Here is a 19542-nt window from a genome sequence, read left to right as displayed (position 1 = left end):
TTCGAGTTTGTGAAAACTTAAAACCTGAGAGAGCTCTAATAGTTGACACACAAGATGGATTGGTCATCCTCTTTCTTTCTCCATTGCGTATATTCTGAATTACTGTGTCAAGGTAAAAATTAGTGTAGCTACTCCAAAGGGTGTTTTATAATTTTAATTATTGCTCATTGGGACTCTTTCCCAATTACTCAGGCTGCATTCCAGTGTCTCAGTGCTTCTTATTTTACTTGTTTTCTTTTTACTATTTTATTCATATTGGCATTAAAAATACATTGAGAAGTTATATATTGTTAAGTAGTCCTGATTTAGATTGTTTTGTCAGACTTGATTTTAGAAGTAGTTGTTAACAGGTGATTTCTAAAAGTAAAGCGTGGAAGGTCTGTATATTGTTTATAGTTCTTATATTTAGCACGTTAGTATCCCTGATTTCCATTAATGCAGTACTCCACTCCACACAGCTTTGGGAGTAATGGTGTAATAGGAGTAAAGTTTCCCATATGAATGGCTTTGCCTTGTTTTTTTTTTTTGTTGTTGTTTTTTTTGTTTGTTTAAGAGAGAGAGTGTCCTGCCCAGGCTGGAGTGCATTGATGTGATCGTAGCTCACTGCACTGTTGAACTCCTCAATCTCCCTGCCTCAGTCTCGCTTGTAGCTAGGACTACAAGTGTACACCACTGTGCTCAGCTGATTGAAGCAATATTTTTTAGGGACTGGGTCTCATTATGTTGCCTGGCCTCCATGTGAACATCTTTGATATCTGTCTTTCTTCTGTCTAGGAAAACATTTGTATTTAAGAACTGTTTTGAAGTGACTACAGAAATCTGTTAAAAGGCATAATTTTGAAGCTTATCTATTGTTATTGGAGGCTTTAGCTATTTTGGATTATTCCTTTATGTATAATTTTATGTGTGTGATTTCATTTAGGATCAAGGTGATGGAGACAAGGAGATAATTTTAAATACATATAGTCAAATACTGCAAAAGATTCGTTCAGAGGAAAGGCTCATTACCACAGTACAAGCTAAGTACAAGGACAGTATTGAGGTTGGATTGTGCTTTCTCTTATGGATCTTATAAATTGATGTTTTGAAATTTTTAATACTTAAATTTTCCTCATGTTGTTTAATACTCACTGTCAGTAAATTATTATTACTAGAATTCACTATGAACTGGAAATGGTGATTTTTGATGATATATGTATCAGATTTTTTAAATTCTTTTAAATCTTTGATTTTATTATGTTCATGAGAACTACAACTTTTAACATCATTTTATTTTTGTCACTACAAGTCTACTATAGAAAATTTGCTATATACAGAAAGATAAGAAATAAAACATTGCTTATATTTCTCTTAGCCTAAGAGATAGTTTGAGTATTTCCTTACTGGATGTGCATCTAGATGTTTGTGAGCATATATATATGCATTGGATTATTTTTTAAGTTATTTCAAAAATACTTTCTTCATTTAATGGTATATTCTGAACATTTTTCTACATGATTAATGATTTTTCTATACTGTCATTTTGAGTGACAGAATCCTAATCCCTATATAGATGTATAACAGCATTAACCATTCATATGTGTTGAATGTTAAGGTTACTTCAATTTTTTCTACCATAAATAACACTGTATATATGTTTGTGCATAATTTTTTGTTTTTATTTCTCAGATTTCTAAATTTATAATTATTGAGTTAAAAGGAATACAAATGCACATTATTAAAACGACACATATTGTCAACCCACTTTTGGGAAAGATGATTTCAGTTTACAACCTCACTAGAAGTTCCCTTTTCATCCACACCAAGACACAATGTGTTTTACTCTGGGTCTCAGTTTGAAATACTACTTTTATCTTTGCTACTTTCGGTGCTGGAACTGATACTCTTCTAAACAGAAACATGGATAATAAGGAAAACTGTTGAATTGTCTTGTTGAAAATTATAGATTTTCTTAGTATCTTAACCTAACCTCAGTAAATAATAGTTGAATCCTAACAGAGAAATAATAAATGATCACTGACTGTTCAATAAATATTTTTCTTATGTGTTTGAAAATATGTAACTTTTGTTTACTTAGTTTAAACAGCAGCTTATTGAATATTTAAATAAGACTCCCAGTGTGGATCACTTGCTGTCCATTAAGAAGACGTTGAAAAGCTTAAAAGCTCAACTGAGATGGAAATTGGTTGAAAAGAATAATTTGGAAGAAGTAAGGAAACAGTTGCTTCTTACTGATCTTTATATGTCTCTCATTTTATTTGGTCTCTGCTTCATAAAAATAATACATAAATACACTATTTAAAATAAGAAAGCTGTTACATTCACATTTTGTTTTATATACTTTGCCTTGTTTTCTGTGTGTATAAATAAAATTGAGATTACAATTGTTTAAAAATTTTCCTGTATCATTAAATATTCTTTAAAAACATTTTCCTAAACTGCCTTGATTTTTAGTAACTTGAACATTTTAGAGTAATTTTAAAAGCTCTTTCGGTTTGGATTGTTAAAATGTTTGTTGTAATACCAACTTGCTACACGCAAGCGAAAGGGTACTCCCTCAAAGGTAGCATTTTGTCATAAAGTATTTTTAAGATCATGGCATCTTTTGTTAACTCCCTTTTTTATGGATAGATGTAGTATTTCTTGCAAGTATTTTAAGTTGCTTTTATAGGATAATAGAACTGGAAGGGTTACTATGCTCTAATCTGGACTAACTTCTTCCTTTAGGCTTGAAATTTTGTGAATAAGATGGTAATACTTTGTTTTCCCTTGAGGATTGATTTATATACGACAAGGATCTGTATTGTGCCTCAATCTAATTTGAATTATCTCTCTTCTACTTGTGAGCACTTAATTGGGGTTGGAGTGGGGACTTCTAGAACTAATATCATAGTTGAAGAGCTTTCCAGTTTTACTCTATTCTGGGCTTTGGAGAAATTGATTTTTTTAGTCTAATTTTTCAACTTTTGGAGAAATCTGACTTTTAAAAAAATTATGCTCTAAGTTCTGGGATACATGTGCAGAATGTGCAAGTTTGTTCCATAGGTATACACGTGCCATGGTGGTTTGCTGCACCCATCAACCTGTCATCTGCGTTAGGTGTTTCTTCTGATGCTATCCTTCCCCTAGCTCCCCACCCGCTGACAGGCCCCAGTGTGTGATGTTCCCCTCCCTGTGTCCATGTGTTCTCATTGTTTAACTCCCACTATGAGTGAGAACATGTGGTGTTTAGTTTTCTGTTCCTGTGTTAGTTTGCTGAGAATGATGGTTTCCAGCTTCATTCATGTCCCTGCAAAGGACATGAACTCATCCATTTTCATGGCCGCATAGTATTCCATGGCATATGTGCCACATTTTTTTCATCCAGTCTGTCATTGATGGGCATTTGGGTTGGTTCCAACTCTTTGCTAATGTGACTAGTGCTGTAATACATTTATGTATGCATGTGTTTTTATAGCAGAATGATTTATATTCCTTTGGGTATATACCCAGTTAATGGGATTGCTGGGTTAAATGATATTTCTGGTTCTAGATCCTTGAGGAATCGCCACACTATCTTCCACAATGGGTAAACTAATTTACACTCCTACTAACAGTATAAAAGCATTCCTGTTTCAGCACATCCTCTTCAGCATCTGTTTGCTGACTTTTTAGTGATCGCCATTCTAACTGGTGTGAGATGGTATCTCATTGTAGTTTTGGTTTGCATTTCTCTAATAACCAGCAATAATAAGCTTTTTTTCATATGTTTGTTGGCTGTATAAAAAGTCTTCTTTTGAGAAGTGTCTGTTCATATCCTTTGCCCACTTTTTGATGGGGTTGTTTTTTCTTATAAACTTGTTTCTTTTTTGAGATAGAGTTTTGCTTTGTTGTCAGGCTGGTGTGCAGTGGCATGATCTTGGTTCACAGCAACCTCTGCCTTCCGATTCAAGTGATTTCCCTGCTTCATCCTCCTGAGTAGCTGGGACTACAGGCATGTCAACATGCCTGGCAAATTTTTTGTATTTTAGTAGAGATGGGGTTTCATCATGTTGGCTAGGTTAGTCTTGATTCCCTGACCTTGTGATCTGCCTGCCTGGGCCTCCCAAAGTGCTGGGATTAGCCAGGCATGAGCCACTGTGCCCATCTGCTATTTAAATTCTTTGTAGATTCTGGAGATTAGCCCTTTGTCAGATGGATAGATTGCAGAAATTTTCTCCCATTCTGAAGGTTGCCTGTTTACTCTGATGATAGTTTTTTTTTTTTTTTTTTTTTTTTTTTTTTTTTTTTTTTGTCCTGTGTAGAAGCTCTTTACTTTAATTAGATCCCATTTGTCAATTGTGGCTTTTGTTGCCATTGCTTTTGGTGTTTTAGTCAGGAAGTCTTTGCCCATGCCTATGTACTGACTGGTATTGCCTAGGTTTTCTTCTGGGGTTTCTTATTTTAGGTCTTATGTTTAAGTCTTTAATTCATCTTGAATTAATTTTTGTGTAAGGTGTAAGGAAGGAATCCAGTTTTCTGCATATGGCTAGCCCGTTTTCCCAACGCCATTTTAAATAGGGAATCCTTTCCCCATTGCTTGTTTTTGTCAGGTTTGTCAAAGATCAGATGGTTGTAGGTGTGTGGCATTATTTCTGAGGCTTCTGTTCTTTTCCATTGGTCTGTGTCTGTGTTTTGGTACCAGTACCATGCTATTATGGTTACTGTAGCCTTGTAGTATAGTCTGAAGTCAGATAGCGTGATGCCTCCAGTTTTGTTCTTTTTGCTTAGGATTGTCTTCATTATACAGGCTCTTTTTTGGTTCCATATGCAATTTAAAGTAGTTTTTTCTAATTCTGTGAAGAAAGTCAGTGGTAGTTTGATGGGGTTAGCATTGAATCTATAAATTACTTTGGGCCGTATGGCAATTTTAATGATATTGGTTCTTCCTGTCCGTGAGCATGGAATGTTTTTCCATTTGTTTGTGACCTCTCTTATCTCTTTGAGCAGTGGTTTGTAGTTCTCCCTGAAGAGGTTCTTCACATCCCTTGTAAGTAGTATTCCTAGGTGTTTTATTCTGTTTGTAGCAATTGTGAATCGAAGTTTACTCATGATTTGGCTGTCTGTCTCTTATTGGTGTATAGGAATGCTTGTGATTTTTGTACATTGATTTTATATCCTGAGACTTTGCTAAAGTTGCTTATCAGCTTAAGGAGATTTTGAGCTAAGATGATGGGGATTCTTAAATATACAATCATTTTATCTGCAGAGACAATTTGATTTCCTCTCTTCCTATTCGAATATCCTTTATTTCTTTCTCTTGCCTGATTGCCCTGGCCAGAACTTCCAATACTACGTTGAATAGGAGTGGTGAAAGAGGGCATCCTTGTCTTGAGCCAGTTTTCAAAGGGAATGCTTCCAGCTTTTGCCCATTTAGTATGATACTGGCTTTTGGTTTGTCATAAATAGCTCTTATTATTTTGATATGTATTACGTGAATACCTAGTGTCTGGAGAGTTTTTAGCATGAAGGGGTGTTGAATTTTATTGAAGGCGTTTTCTTTTTCTCGAGATACTCATGTAGTTTTGTCATTGGTTCTGTTTATGTGATGGATTACATTTATTGATTTGCATATGTTGAACCAGCCTTGCATCCCAGGAATGAAGCCAACTTGATTGTGGTGGATAAGCTTTTTGATGTGCTACTGGATTCTGTTGGCCAGTATTTTTTTTTTTTTTTTTTTGAGACAGAGGCTCGATCTGTCACCCAGGCTGGAGTGCAGTGGTGCACTCTAGACTCACTGCAACCTCCACCTCCCGGGTTCCTGTGATTCTCCTGCCTCAGCCTCCCAAGTAGCTGGGAGTACAGGTGTGTGCCACCACACCCAGTTAATTTTTGTATTTTATAGTAGAGATGGAGTTTCACCGTATTGGCCACTGGTCTCGAATCCTGACCTCAGATCCTCCCGCCTTGGCCTCCCAAAGTGCTGGGATTAGAGGCGTGAGCCACCATGCCTGGCCAGTTTGCCAGTATTTTGAGAACTTTCACATCGATGTTCATCAGGAATATTGGCCTGAAATTTTATTTTTTAGTTGTTTCTCTGCCAGGTTTTGGTATCAGGATGATGCTGGCCTCATAAAATGAGTTAGGGAGGAGTCCCTCTTTTTCTATTGTTTAGAATAGTTTCAGAAGGAATGATACCATCTCCTTTTTGTATCTCTGATAGAATTTGGCTGTGAATCCATCTGGTCCTGGGCTTTTTTCGTTTGTAGGGTATTACTGCCTCAATTTCAGAACTTGTTACTGGTTTATTCAGGGATTCGACTTCTTCCTGGTTTAGTCTTTGAAGGGTGTATGTGTCCAGGAATTTATCCGTTTCTTCTAGATTTTCTAGTTTATTTGCATAGAGGTGTTTATAGTATTCTCTGATGGTAGTTTGTATTTCTGTGGGATCAATGGTGATATCCCCTTTATCATTTTTTATTGCATCTATTTGATTATTTTCACTTTTCTTCTTTATTAGTCTGGCTGGTAGTTTATCTGTATTTTTAATCTTTTCAAAAAACCAGCTTCTGGATATGTTGATTTTTTTTTTTTTGAAGTTTTTCTTGTCTCTGTCTCCTTCAGTTCTGCTCTGATCATAGTTATTTCTTGTCTTCTGCTAGCTTTTGAATTTGTTTGCTCTTGCTTCTCTAGTTCTTTTAATTGGGTATTGATTTTAGATCTCTCTTGCTTTCTTCTGTGGGCATTTAGTGCTACAAATTTCCCTGTAAACATTGATTTAGCTGTGTCGCAGATATTCTGGTACATTGTGCCTTTGTTTTCATGGGTTTCAAATAACTTACTTATTTTTGCCTTAATTTTTTTATTTATCTAGTAGTCATTCAGGAACAGGTTGTTCAGTTTCTGTGTAGTTGCGCAGTTTTGAAAGAGTTTCTTAATCCTGAGTTCTAGTTTGATTGCACTGTGGTCTGAGAGACTGCTTGTTATAATTTCTGTTATTTTGTGTTTGCTGAGGAGTGTTTTATTTCCAATTATGTGGTCAATTTTAGAATAAGTGCAATGTACTTGTGAGAAGAGTGTATATTTTGTGGATTTGGGGTGGAGAGTGTTGTAGATGTCTATGACGTCTGCGTAGTCCTGAGCCGAGTTCAAGTCCTAAATAATCTTTTCAAGTTTCTGTCTCTTTGCTCTAATATTGACAATGGCGTGTTAAAGTCTCCCACTATTATTGTGTGGGAGTCTAAGTCTCTTTGTGGGTCTCTAAGAACTTGCTTTATAAATTGGAGTGCTTCTGTATTGGCTACATGTATATTTAGCTCTTCTTGTTGTGTTGATCCCTTTACCATTATGTATTTCTCTTTCTTTTTAAATCTTTGTTGGTTTAAAGTCTGTTTTATCAGAGACTAGGATTGCAACCCCAGCTTTTTTTTTTTTTTTTTTTTTTTTGCTTTCCGTTTACTTGGTAAATATTCCTCCATCCCTTTATTTTGAGCCTGTTTGTGTCTTTGCACTTGAGTTGGGTTTCCTGAATACAGGACACCATTGGGTCTTGACTCTTTATCCAATTTGCCTTCTGTGTCTTTTAACTGGGTCATTTAGCCTATTTGCATTTAAGGTTAATATTGTCATGTGTGAATTTGATCTTGCCATTGTGATACTAGTTGGTTGTTTTGCCCATTCGTTGATGCAGTTTCTTCATAGTGTCAATGGTCTTTGCAATTTGGTACATTCTTGCAGTGCCTGGTACCAGTTTTTCCTTTCCATGTTTAGTGCTTCCTTCAGGAGCTCTTGTAAGTCAGGCCTGGTGGTGACAAAATCTCTCAGCATTTGCTTATCTGTAAAAGATTTTATTTCTCCTTTGCATGTGAAGTTTAGTTTGGCTGGATATGAAATTCTGGGTTGAAAATTCTTTTCTTTAAGAATGTTGAATGTGGGCCCCCACTCTCTTCTGGCTTGTAGGATTTATGCTGAGAGATCTGCTGTTAATCTGATGGGCTTCCCTTTGTGGGTAACCAGTCTTTCTCTCTGGCTGCTCTTAACATTTTTTCCTTCATTTCAACTTTGGTAAACCTGATGATTATGTGTCTTGGGGTTGCTCTTCTTGAGGAATATCTTTGTGGTGGTCTCTGTATCTCCTGAATTTGAATGTTGGCCTGCTTTGCTAGGTTGGGGAAATTCTCCTGGATAATATCCTGAAAAGTGTTTTCCAACTTTGTTCCATTCTCCATGTCACTTTCAGGTACACCAATCAAATGTAGTTTTGGTCTTTTCACATAGTCCTGTATTTCTTTGAGGCTTTGTTGCTTTTCATGTTTTTTTTTTTTCTCTTATCTTGTCTTCATGCTTTATTTCATTGAGTTGGTCTTCAGTCTCTGATATCCTTTCTTCCACTTGATTGGTTCAGCTGTTGATACCTGTGTATGTGTCACCAGGTTTTCATGCTGTGTTTTTCCGCTCTATCAGGTTATTTATGTTCTTGTCTCAACTGGTTATTCTAGCTAGCAATTCCTCTAACCTTTTTCCAATGTTCTTAGCTTCCTTGCATTGGGTTAGAACATGCTTCTTTAGCTCGGAGGAGTTTGTTATAACCCACCTTCTGAAGCCTACTTCTGTCAGTTTGTCAGACTTGTTCTCCATCCAGTTTTGTTCTCTTGCTGGTGAGTTGTGATCCTTTGGAGGAGAAGAGGCTTTCTGGTTTTTGGACTTTTTGGCCTTTTTGTACTGGTGTTTCCTCATCTTCGTGGATTTATCCACCTTTGGTCTTTTATGTTGGTACCATCTGATGTGGTGGTGCCGATGTCCTTTTGGTTAATGTTGATGCTATTCCTTTCTATTTGTTAGTTTCCCTTCTAACAGTCAGGCCCCTCTGCCACAGCTCTGCTGAGGTTCTCTCCAGACCCTTTTTCCTAGATATCACCAGTGGAGGCTGCAGAACAGCAAAGACTGCTGCCTGTTCCTTCCTCTGGAAACTTTGTCGCAGAGCGGCACCCACCACATGCCAGCAGGAGCTCTTCTGTATGAGGTGCCTGGTGACCCCTGCTGGGAGGTGTCTCCCAGTCAGGAGTCATGGGGGTCAGGGATCCACTTGAGGAGGCAGTCTGTCCCTTAGCAGAGTTCAAACACTGTTCTTGGAGATTCACTACTCTCTTCAGAACTGTCAGGCAGGGATGTTTAAGTCTGCTGCAGTCACACCCACAGCCTCCCTTTTCCCCGGTTGCTCTGTCCCAGGGAGATGGGAGTTTTATCTATAAGCTCCTGACTGGGGCCGCTGCCTTTCAGAGATGCCTTGCCCAGAGAGGAGAAATCTAGAGAGGTAACCTGGCTTCAGCGGCTTTGCTGAGCTGCAGTCAGCTCTGCTCAGTTAGAATTTCATGGCATCTTTGTTAACATAGTGAGGGAAAAACCGCCTACTCAAGCCTCAGTAATGGTGGCCACCCCTCCCTCCTCCAAGCTATAGTGATCCAGGTTTATTTCAGACTGCTGTGCTGGCAGTGAGAATTTCAAGCCGGTAGATCTTAGCTTACTGGGGCTCTGTGGGTTTGTGATCCGCTATGCAAGACCACTTGGCCCCCTGGCTTCAGCCCCCTTTTCAGGGAGCTAACAGTTCTATCTTGCTGGCATTCCAGGTGCCACTGGGGTTTGTGAAAACAGACTTCTGCAGCTAGCTCAGTGTTTGTCCAAATGGCCATCCAGTTTTGTGCTTGAAACCCAGGGCCCTGGTGATGTAGGCATTTGAGGGAATCTCCTGGTCTGTAGGTTGTGAGGAGTGTGGGAAGAGCATAGAATCTGGGCCAGAATGTACCGTTCCTCACGGCTTCCCTTGGCTAGGGAAGGGAGTTCCCCAACCCCTTGGACTTGCCAGGTGAGGTGATGCCCCTCCCTGTTTTGGCTCGCCCTCTGTGGGCTACGTCTTCTGTCAATCCAGTCCCAATGAGATGAGCCAGCCATCTCAGTTGGAAATGCAGAAATCATCCACCTTTTGTTTTGATCTTGCTAGGAGCTATAGACTGGAGCTGTTCTTAATTTGGCTATCTTAATATCTGGATCCTTGAAATCTGACTTTTAAAGTGTAAACCAAAAGTATCTGAAACAGGTCTCAATCAATTTAGAAATTTTATTTTGCCTAGGTTAAGGATGCATGCCTGGGAGGCAGGTCTGTGCCTTTCTCAGAGATAATTTTGAGGGCTTAAATATTTAAAGGCAAAAGGATGGATATTGGGGAAAGAGGAAGAAATTTTAAAAAGATGTGGGTAGATAAGAGACAGATGATTCGCATTCTTTAGTCTTTGATCACCTTTCAGCAAATACACAATTTACATTTGAGAGAGGGGTAGAGGAATAGTTGCTAGCTCAGTGAATCTGCATTTTTACAGAGGAAGGAGTCAGGTATGCATTTGTCTGAGGTGAGCAAAGGGATGACGTAGAGTTCTGTCCTTTGTCCTGCACCTGAGAAAATAAGCTATCAATTTACCTTGTCAGGGTAAAATTAACAGAACTGTTAATAGGGTAAATATCGTGGTGCCCATAAGCAAGTTCCTACTAAGCAGATTGTGAGGAAGGCTTGCAGTTTTTTAAATCTTTGTAGCTATCTTATTTAGGAATAAAATGGGAAGAAGATTTGCCTGACACAGTTCCCAGCTTGACTTTTTCCTTTGGCTTAGTAATTTAAGGTTCTCAAGAATTATTTTTCTTTCACAAAAGCATACATACTTTTTAAGGTGGCTTATGTATTATGATTGGTGACAGTTCACACATTTACTCATCCTTCTGTTTTGTTTTTAACCAAATCTCATGTAGAAGACAATTCTAGGGAATTCAGGTGTATTCTGGTTGCTAATAACATTTCTTTTAAAATGGCAGTTGGCCATTTTTATCTTAGAGAAAATCTAAAGCAGATGAAGAGACAAGAAAAATCTGTGTAATTGATTTTCTGTCTTTGCTTTTTATAAGTTTTCTAGGTTTCAGAAAAGTCTTTGTTAGAATAAATTGATCTAAGTTAATTCAGCAAGTATTAGCAGGGTCTCTTATGTACTAGTTACTGAATGATACATAGAAATCACACAGTAATTTACTATAGTACTTGAATTCTTGAAAGAAGACTTGTTTGTTCTATGTTAATAAAAACACTTTTTCTTTCTGATTGAAGTCAGATGACCCTGATGACTCTCAAATTGAGAAAATAAAAGAAGAAATAACTCAGCTGCGCAATAATGTCTTTCAGGAAATTTATTATGAGAGGGAGGAATATGTAAGTATTTGATTCTTCGAAGTTTTACATTAGATTTTACTCTGGAAATTGAATTTAAGTATTCATTTTATGAAGTGGACTATAATCACAAGGCTAGAGGTATTATATAGAAAGTTTATGTATATATTGACCTAGTAATATTTCTGTAAATTTAGAAATTAATTTCACATGACAAAATATTCTGACCATTATTCCAGTGTGGAAATGGCTGAAAATTAAAAAGAAGGAAAAACATCACCTGTAATGTTACCACTCAGTGATAATAGTAGTAATCATTGGTAACTTTTGACTTACTTTATGTCTTTTTTTTGCTTGTTTTTAGAATTGAGATTATAGCACAGATACACTTTTGTATATTGCCTTTTTTCTGTTTAATGTAAAACCTAAAGACCTTTTCCTTACATAAAATTTATATCAATATCATTGCCCATAATGTTGTTATGAAAACATTAATAGAGCAGCATAGTTTAGTTGAAGAATGTAACAAAATAAGACTGCCTGGTTTTGGGGGTAGGGGAAGTTACATCTTTTAGGTCTCTATTTTACCACTAATTTTTGTGAGCTTGGGAAATAATTTAAATGACTTATTTAAAATGGGAATATTTTAAACATTCTTTAAAACGGGAAGAACATTGTATTTTATGTCTGGGAGATGTCATGAAGAAGAAGTTAGTTAAGAACCAGTGCTTTGAAAGTAAAAATACTGGCCGGGCATGGTGGCTCACAACGGTAGTCCCAGCACTTTCGGGAGACTGAGGTGTTGAGATCACTTGAGCCCAACAGTTTGAGATCAGCCTGGGAGTCATGGTGAGACCCATCTCTATAATAAATAAAACAATTATCCAATCATAATGTCATGTACCTGTAGTCCCAGCTATTTTATTTTGGAGGCTAAGACAGGAGTATTGCTTGAGCCGAGGAGTTTGAGGCTGCAGTGAGCTATGATCGTGCCACTGTACTCCAGCCTGGGCAACAGAGCAAGACCCTGTCTTAAAAAAAAATAAAAGAAAATAAAAACATTAATACTGTGAAAACAATAGATATTTTAAGTGTCATGCTTTATTTAGCAAATTTACCTGAGTATATATAAATACCTTATGGACCTTGGATTAAAATAGCTATCTTCCAGTGATTTGACAAGTGTTTAGAAGTTTTGCTTAATATATGATAAGTGGCTTTCTTTTTATGAGAATACTAATTTTTCACATTTATTTTAAAGTTATTTATGTAGAGCTGTGTATTTTTTCTCTCCGACTTTAAATTTTTTTCTTAATTGAACAGCTGTTATTTTAAAATGTCACTGCATGCTTAATATTTTGAAAAATAATAACAGTTTTGTGCCTCAAATTGGTATATTATCAGACTTTTTCATTTTAGTTTGCAAGTGGGTGTGAACTTTGACCTTGCAAGATTTGTGCTTATGTATGTATTCAAAGCTTAAAATTGGTAATTAAATTTTTCTTCAGTTGGTAAGTTGGTAGTTTAGATGGGTTAAAAGAAAGACTTCAGCCAAATTAAATTTAAAGGAGCAAGGAACAGTTCGCGAATTGGGCAGCCCCCAGAATCACAGCAGATTTGGAGAGACTGTGGGAATCTTTGTGGTCAGAACAAATTTATAGACAAAAAAAGGGAAGTGACTTATGGAAATTGGCAGTGAGGTACAGAAACAGCTGGGTTGGTTACAGGTTGGCATTTGCCTTATTTGAACACAGTTTGAACACTTAGCAGTCTTTGAGTGGTTAAAGTATGGCCGCTTGGATTGGCCAAGACCCAGCTATTGTTATAGGTGCATACTGCTCAGTTAGGTTTTCAATCTTGTCTACCTATTAAGCTAGGTTACAGTTCATCCACAAGGACTCAAATATAGAAGTACAGAGTCCTTCTCAGGCCATATTTAATTTGCTTTATAACAGATGCAAGGTGAGTCTTGGTTTTCACTTGTTATTTCTCGAAGTAGAAGGCAAAATCAGTGATTATATATCTTATTGGATATGTTATAAGGTAGATGCTGATATAAATTGTATATAAATAGATATACCGTTAAAAACATTTTTTTAAACTTTAGGAGAAGCTGACTAGTTTGGCACAGAAATGGTTCCCTGAGCTGCCTCTGCTTCATCCTGAAATAGGATTACTCAAATACATGGTAAACTTTGTTTCCCTTGCGAATTACTACTCTGCAGAGAGTGTTGAAAAGTGATAATATTAAATTTGTGTCAGTGTCAAACTTAGAGTATCCTTTTAATAAAAATATTCCTGATGAATATTTTGTGGGCATTAGAACTTTTTATCATGACTCTTGAATGGTTGCATGGTATATATTTTTATGTTAATTTGCATTATCTGTTTTCTGTTTTCCTCATCCATGTTCAATACATTGCATGGCACTTATTTGAATTATAAGTATTTATTTTTTGAAATGACAAAATTTTAACTACTATTCCGAGACTTAGAATAAAAACAAGATATTGCTAGCCATGAGAGATTTAAGCACAATGTGCATGGTTTTTTTTTTTAATTTATTTGGAGACGGAGTCTTGTTATGTTGCCCAGGCTGGAGTGCAGTGGCGTGATGTTGGCTCACTGCAACCTCTGCCTCCCAGGTTCAGGCGATTCTTCTGCCACAGCCTCCTGAGTAGCTGGGATTACAGGCGTAAGCCACCATGCCCAGCTAATTTTTGTATTTTTAGTAGAGATGGGGTTTCACCATGTAAATCAGGCTTGTCTCGAACTCCTGACCTCATGATCTGCCGCCCCTTGGCCTCCCAAAGTGCTGGGATAACAGGTGTGAGCCACTGCACCCAGCTGCACCATGTGTTTTTTAAGTTAAAGCAGGCTGGGAAAAAATTCTAGAGAGGTTGGTTAAGGTAGAGATGTTGAGGTGAATATGGTTTTCTAGGCAGGTGGGATTCAAAAGCTGGCAATCAGCACATTATATAGTGGCCATATGGAGCAGGATTAGTAAACCCTGGCTCTCAGGACAGGGTCTGTTAGTCCTCCATTTTATATTGCCTTCTATGGTGAGGGCCTAGATAAAGTATATATTAATTAAGATTGTCATTAATTCCATTATAATGGCTTAAATATAGTACAGAGAGGGATATTTATATAGACATGTGAGTTTATTCTAAAAAATACTTAAGATTAAAGTTCCCGGAATTAAATAGTTACTCTAAACTCTTTCCAGACTACACTTTAAAATGATGTGAGTTTTTCCTTGCAACTGTTCTACTCTAGTTTAGTGATTATATTATGCAGTACGGGCAAATGAGTATGTACTGCCACATAGGACTTGAAAATTAATATTTTAAAATATGCTAATCTACTTTATTATAGAAGATTATAAAAGATTTGACTCATGGTTTATGGAAGCCTTTAATGGCTTTCAGATGTTTAACTGTAATGTATGATTAGGAATATTTTGTAGGTTGATTATATATTGTAGAATACTTAAATGTACTGACAAGACTTAAAAAATACCAGAAAACAATTCTACAACACCTCTAAGACTGCACCACAGTAAAACTTAGCTTTATTTAAAATGTTGGCAATCACATTTTAGTGTGACAAATTATTCCTTTTAAAAAGTAGCAGAAATACCTAATAAAATTAGTTATTGAAAGCCATTTTCGCTTTCGAGGACTCCGAACAGGGGTAGAGGTGATAGAATTACTTCATGGTAGACATAATTTTTGGATGAATCACTCCCATTCTACAACTACATTTTTGTCATTATTTTACCTTATTTATTTATTTATTTTTTAAATGTTTATTTCAATAGTTTTTGGGATACAGGTGGTTTGTGGTTACATGGATAAGTTATTTAGTGGTCATTTCGGAGATTTTAGTGCACCCATCACCTGAGCAGTGTACACTAACCCGATATGTAGTCCTTCATTCCTTACCTCCCTCTCAATCTGTTGTTACTTTAGTATTTTTAGGAAACATAAGTGGTTTTTCAAGTAAACATTAGGGCTCCTAGGAAGCATGTCTGGTTAATCCTAGTCATTTTCTGAATCTGTTCTAAAATTATAGTAGCAATTAAATGTATGGCGATTACACTTTGGATAGGAGGAGTATAAGAGCCAGAAACTGGAGTAAACACAAAATTATAAAGATTTTAATTTTATTGTTTTTTCTAGTACCATTGATGATGTTCAAGTCATTTAATAGCATGTAGCTAATTATGTTGATGATTTTTAAGTGCTGGGATTGTTTGGATTCTTCAACTGTAGTAAAAACTTGTGCCTAGAACTCTGGTGGTCTCCTTACAATGAGCTTGGAACGAGATCTTCTTGATGCTGAGCCCATGAAGGAACTTAGCAGCAAGCGTCCTTTGGTATGCTCTGAGGTTAATGGGCAGATAATTCTGTTAAAGGTAAGCCTAACTTCTTCTTACTTGTGGGAGATTCAGCAGTATAAAGGATAGTGGTGCCGTTACTTTTCAAGAAAGAAGAAGACTCATTGTTATCTAAAATTTTCTATGTTAAGTTGACTGGCATGATAATTTTGCATCTAGTTTAGTTACCAGAACTAATTTTTAGTTTTAAAGTTTCCCTCATTTCCCTAAATAGAATATGTCCTTAATAAGATATACTTTTCTTTTTTTATTGAGTGAACTTATATCTTTTTAAAATTCTTGATTTTCTTAAATTTCTCCTTGAAATCTCAGCTATATTGTGAGTACAGTCTTCTACTCCTTAATTTCTTCTTTTCATCGATATGGGAAACTGTTAATCATGATAATAAGATAATTAATTTGGCCTTAGTGGCTACACATTCTAGAATGTGCAGCAGGCTACAGGTAGACTCACACTTTCCTTTTCCAAATTATAGCATTCAAAGAAGATAGAAAAGTACTTATAAAATTAAAAAATAAAATTAGATTGTATTTAACTTAAAATAATTTATTATGTTTAAGTTGGAATGGTGTATAATTATAATGTTCAATGTTGGAATTACAAGTGCCTCTTTTTTGGTTTAAGGGCTATTCTGTGGATGTTGACACAGAAGCCAAGGTGATTGAGAGAGCAGCTGCCTATCATAGAGCTTGGAAAGAAGCTGAAGAAGAGTCAGGGTTACTACCGTTGGTATTCCTGTTTTTATGTAAGGTAAAGTTCTTGTGATCTCTTGCGGAAATAATTTTATGTAAAATAAGTTTAGCTCCAGATTTTAGAGCAACAGTTTATTCCCCTTAACATAAACAAAAATTATTCTATAGAATCAATGTATGCTAAAAATATGTTGAAGAAGTTTTCACTTGGAGTCACATTCTCTGTTTTGCTTCTTAGTCTGATCCTATGGCTTACGTGATGGCCCCATACTACCCTAGGGCAAACCTGAGTGCTGTTCAAGCCAGCATGCCTTTGAATTCAGAAGTAAGTATTAAATTCAGAAGTAAGCACTGTTTATTTCCATGGATGTATTAAATGAGAACATAACACCTAATATTTATTCAGGGCATACTACATGCTCTATACTTTGTAAAATTTTGACTTGTGGTATTCTATTTAATTGTTGCATCAAACCTGTGATAGGAGTTACTGTATTATATGGATGAGAAAAAGGCTTAAAGGGATTGACTTGCACAGGTTCCCTTAACCAGAGGTAGAGTTGGGACTTGAAATTAAGTCTTTCTGGTTCCAAAGCCCAAGCTTATAACTAATAAGCTGTGCTGTATGTGGACTGCCTAATATAGCACTTAGTATTATAAGTGCTTAAGTTTCAGCTTTAATTTTTATCATTGTAAATTTAGGATTACTAATAACAGTAAAGGAGGCACTGATTATTCTTACGGAGTAATACTGTTTCAGTCTCTTGTAGGTAGTTTACATAGTTGGTATTTGTAATCCAAGTCTTCTTTGAGGTAATAGAACAAGTGTTCCCAAACCCCAGGTCACAGACTAGTACCAGTCTGTGGCCTATTAATAACAGGGCGGCACAGCAGGAGGTGAGTTGCACGTGAGCAAGCATTACTTATCAGTGGAGGCATTAGATCCTCACAGGAGCATAAACCCTATTATGAATTGTGCTTGTGAGGGATCTAAGTTGCATACTCCTTATGAGAATCTAATGCCTGTTATCTGAGGTGGAGCAGTCTGATCCCGAAACCAACCCCCAATCCGTGGAAAAATTGTCTTTCATGTAACCAGTTATTGGTAGCAAAAAGGTGTGATGTATGATTGCGCGCGCACACACACGGTATCACCATTATATAATCAAGGCTTCTTCTGGTCTTTAATTCTTTCTCTATGCTGTATTATGCTGTATTCTTATTAAAGGTTCATTTGGAGAAAACTTCACTCACTCCTAGAGCAGTCTTTTAATTAGAGAAAAGTTTCAAGATTAAAGTGATTTGCCTCACTTTTGTGTGTACTTATCTATAGGAAGCTTTAAAGGTCATGAAAGGTGTTGCCCAGGGCCTGCATACATTGCATAACGCTGACATAATTCATGGATCACTTCATCAGAACAATGTATTTGCTTTAAACCGTGAACAAGGAATTGTTGGAGATTTTGACTTCACCAAATCTGTGGTAAGATATCATGGTTCTACAAATAGGTTCTAGACTTTATTTAATATTATTAAGCAGTAGCTCAGCACTTATATATAATATGATTTATTATAGGATCTTTGCCTTTAGTTAAACTGTGTCGTGTAGTATAAGCACCTGTTTGCTCTCAGCTAGGTGCTAGAAGAAGAGTTTCTAAGTTCATTCATTGTGTATTTTAACCGTAAGTCTTAGGGGCTACCTGACATTATATACTCAATGGCATTGACAACATTATTTTATCATCATCATCAGGAAACATTTAATTGCTAGGAAACATGCAAGGAAACTAGGTGGCCATCTCCCAACCTCTCCACTGGTGTCCCTCCCTCTATAGATACACTTTAAATATAGATACTCTGCTATTTTTTTGGTAATTGTGTTTTTAGAAACCTATAAACCTTGGACTTTTTAGTTTAAATTCTGATTCAACTCTAATGGCTGTTAATTTGGTGTTATATCATCTCAGAATAGGCAGTTTGTAGAGATAGCAAAGATAAGACAATTTAAGAGCATGTTGTGATTTTTTTTCTGTTATAATGGGTAGTCTCAAAATACTCATGATCATGTGAGAACAATTCCCTATTCTAATTGAGAAATAAAAATTGTATATATTTATCATATACAACAAGATATTTTGAAGTATGTAGTCAATGTGGAGTAGCCAAATCAGCAATTATTTTTCTAAAAGTAACAGCTTTACTGAGATACAATTCGTGTAGTGTATACAATTCAGTAATAGTTGTAGTACATTCACAAAGTTGTGCAGTGATAATCAGTATTGAATTCCAGGACACTTTTACCATTCCCAAAAAGAAAATCCATACTGATAAGCAGTTAAATTTCCCCCTTATTCTCAAGCCTGGAAACCACCAATACATTTTCTGTCTCCATGGATTGCTTATTTTGGGCATCTCATGTAAATAGAATTATATAATATGTGGCCTTTTAGGCTTATTTCACTTAGCATATTGTTTTCAGAGTGCATTCATATTGTTGACTGCATCAGGACGTCATTCCTTTTTATTGTCAAATTATATTTCATTGTATGGATATACCATATTTTTAAAATATATTCAGTTGCTGAACATTTGAATTGTTTATACGTTTTGGTTATACGAATAATGCTGCTATCAGCATTAGCATACAATTTTTTTGTGTGGACATGTTTTCACATTTCTTTTGGGAGTCACATTACTGGGTTATATTATTTTACTTTTTGAGGAGCCAAACTGTTTTCCAGAGTGTCTGTCTCATTTTACATTCTTATCAGTAATGTATAGGATTTTGTTTTCTCTGGATCCTTGCCAACGTTTGTTAGTATCTGAGCAATTTCCTTTGACTAATATATGTTAGCAATGCTTTTATACTTTGATCATCTGCAAGTCGTAGGGTAATGCTACTGGAGTATATGTAGTCTTTTTTTTTTTTCCTCTTTTTTTTAAATTGCATTTTAGGTTTTGGGGTACATATGAAGAACATGCAGGATTGTTGCATAGTATACACGTGGCAGTGTGATTTGCTGCCTTCCTCCCCATCACCTATATCTGGCATTTCTCCCCACGCTATCCCCCACCAACTCCCCACCCCCTGCTGTCCCTCCCCTATTTCCCCCCAACAGACCCCAGTGTGTAGTGCTCCCCTCCCTGTGTCCATGTGTTTTCATTGTTCAACACCCACCTATGAGTGAGAACATGTGGTGTTTGATTTTCTGCTCCTGTGTCAGTTTGCTGAGAATGATGGTTTCCAGGTTCATCCATGTCCTTTGTAGGGACATGGATG

General features: G+C 36.4%; 1 protein-coding gene across 1 annotated transcript in view; it reads left to right on the top strand.

Annotated features, from left to right (window-relative positions):
- The window catches only part of STK31 (serine/threonine kinase 31), a 143586-nt gene that overhangs the window by 71039 nt on the left and 53005 nt on the right, over positions 1–19542 (top strand). The window contains exons 14-21 of the mRNA XM_032286983.1: positions 923–1042; positions 2078–2209; positions 11108–11209; positions 13275–13355; positions 15462–15587; positions 16195–16320; positions 16501–16587; positions 17596–17745. Coding sequence (XP_032142874.1) covers positions 923–1042; positions 2078–2209; positions 11108–11209; positions 13275–13355; positions 15462–15587; positions 16195–16320; positions 16501–16587; positions 17596–17745 — 924 coding nt within the window. The remainder of the gene's footprint in view (positions 1–922; positions 1043–2077; positions 2210–11107; positions 11210–13274; positions 13356–15461; positions 15588–16194; positions 16321–16500; positions 16588–17595; positions 17746–19542) is intronic.

The sequence above is a fragment of the Sapajus apella genome, unplaced genomic scaffold (assembly GCF_009761245.1).
Source record: "Sapajus apella isolate SASKATOON/1434 unplaced genomic scaffold, GSC_monkey_1.0 scaffold19, whole genome shotgun sequence".
In the NCBI taxonomy this organism is placed as follows: Eukaryota; Metazoa; Chordata; class Mammalia; order Primates; family Cebidae; genus Sapajus; species Sapajus apella.
The sequence above is the reverse complement of the archived record's forward strand: the minus strand, read 5'-3'. Positions and strand labels throughout refer to the sequence as shown.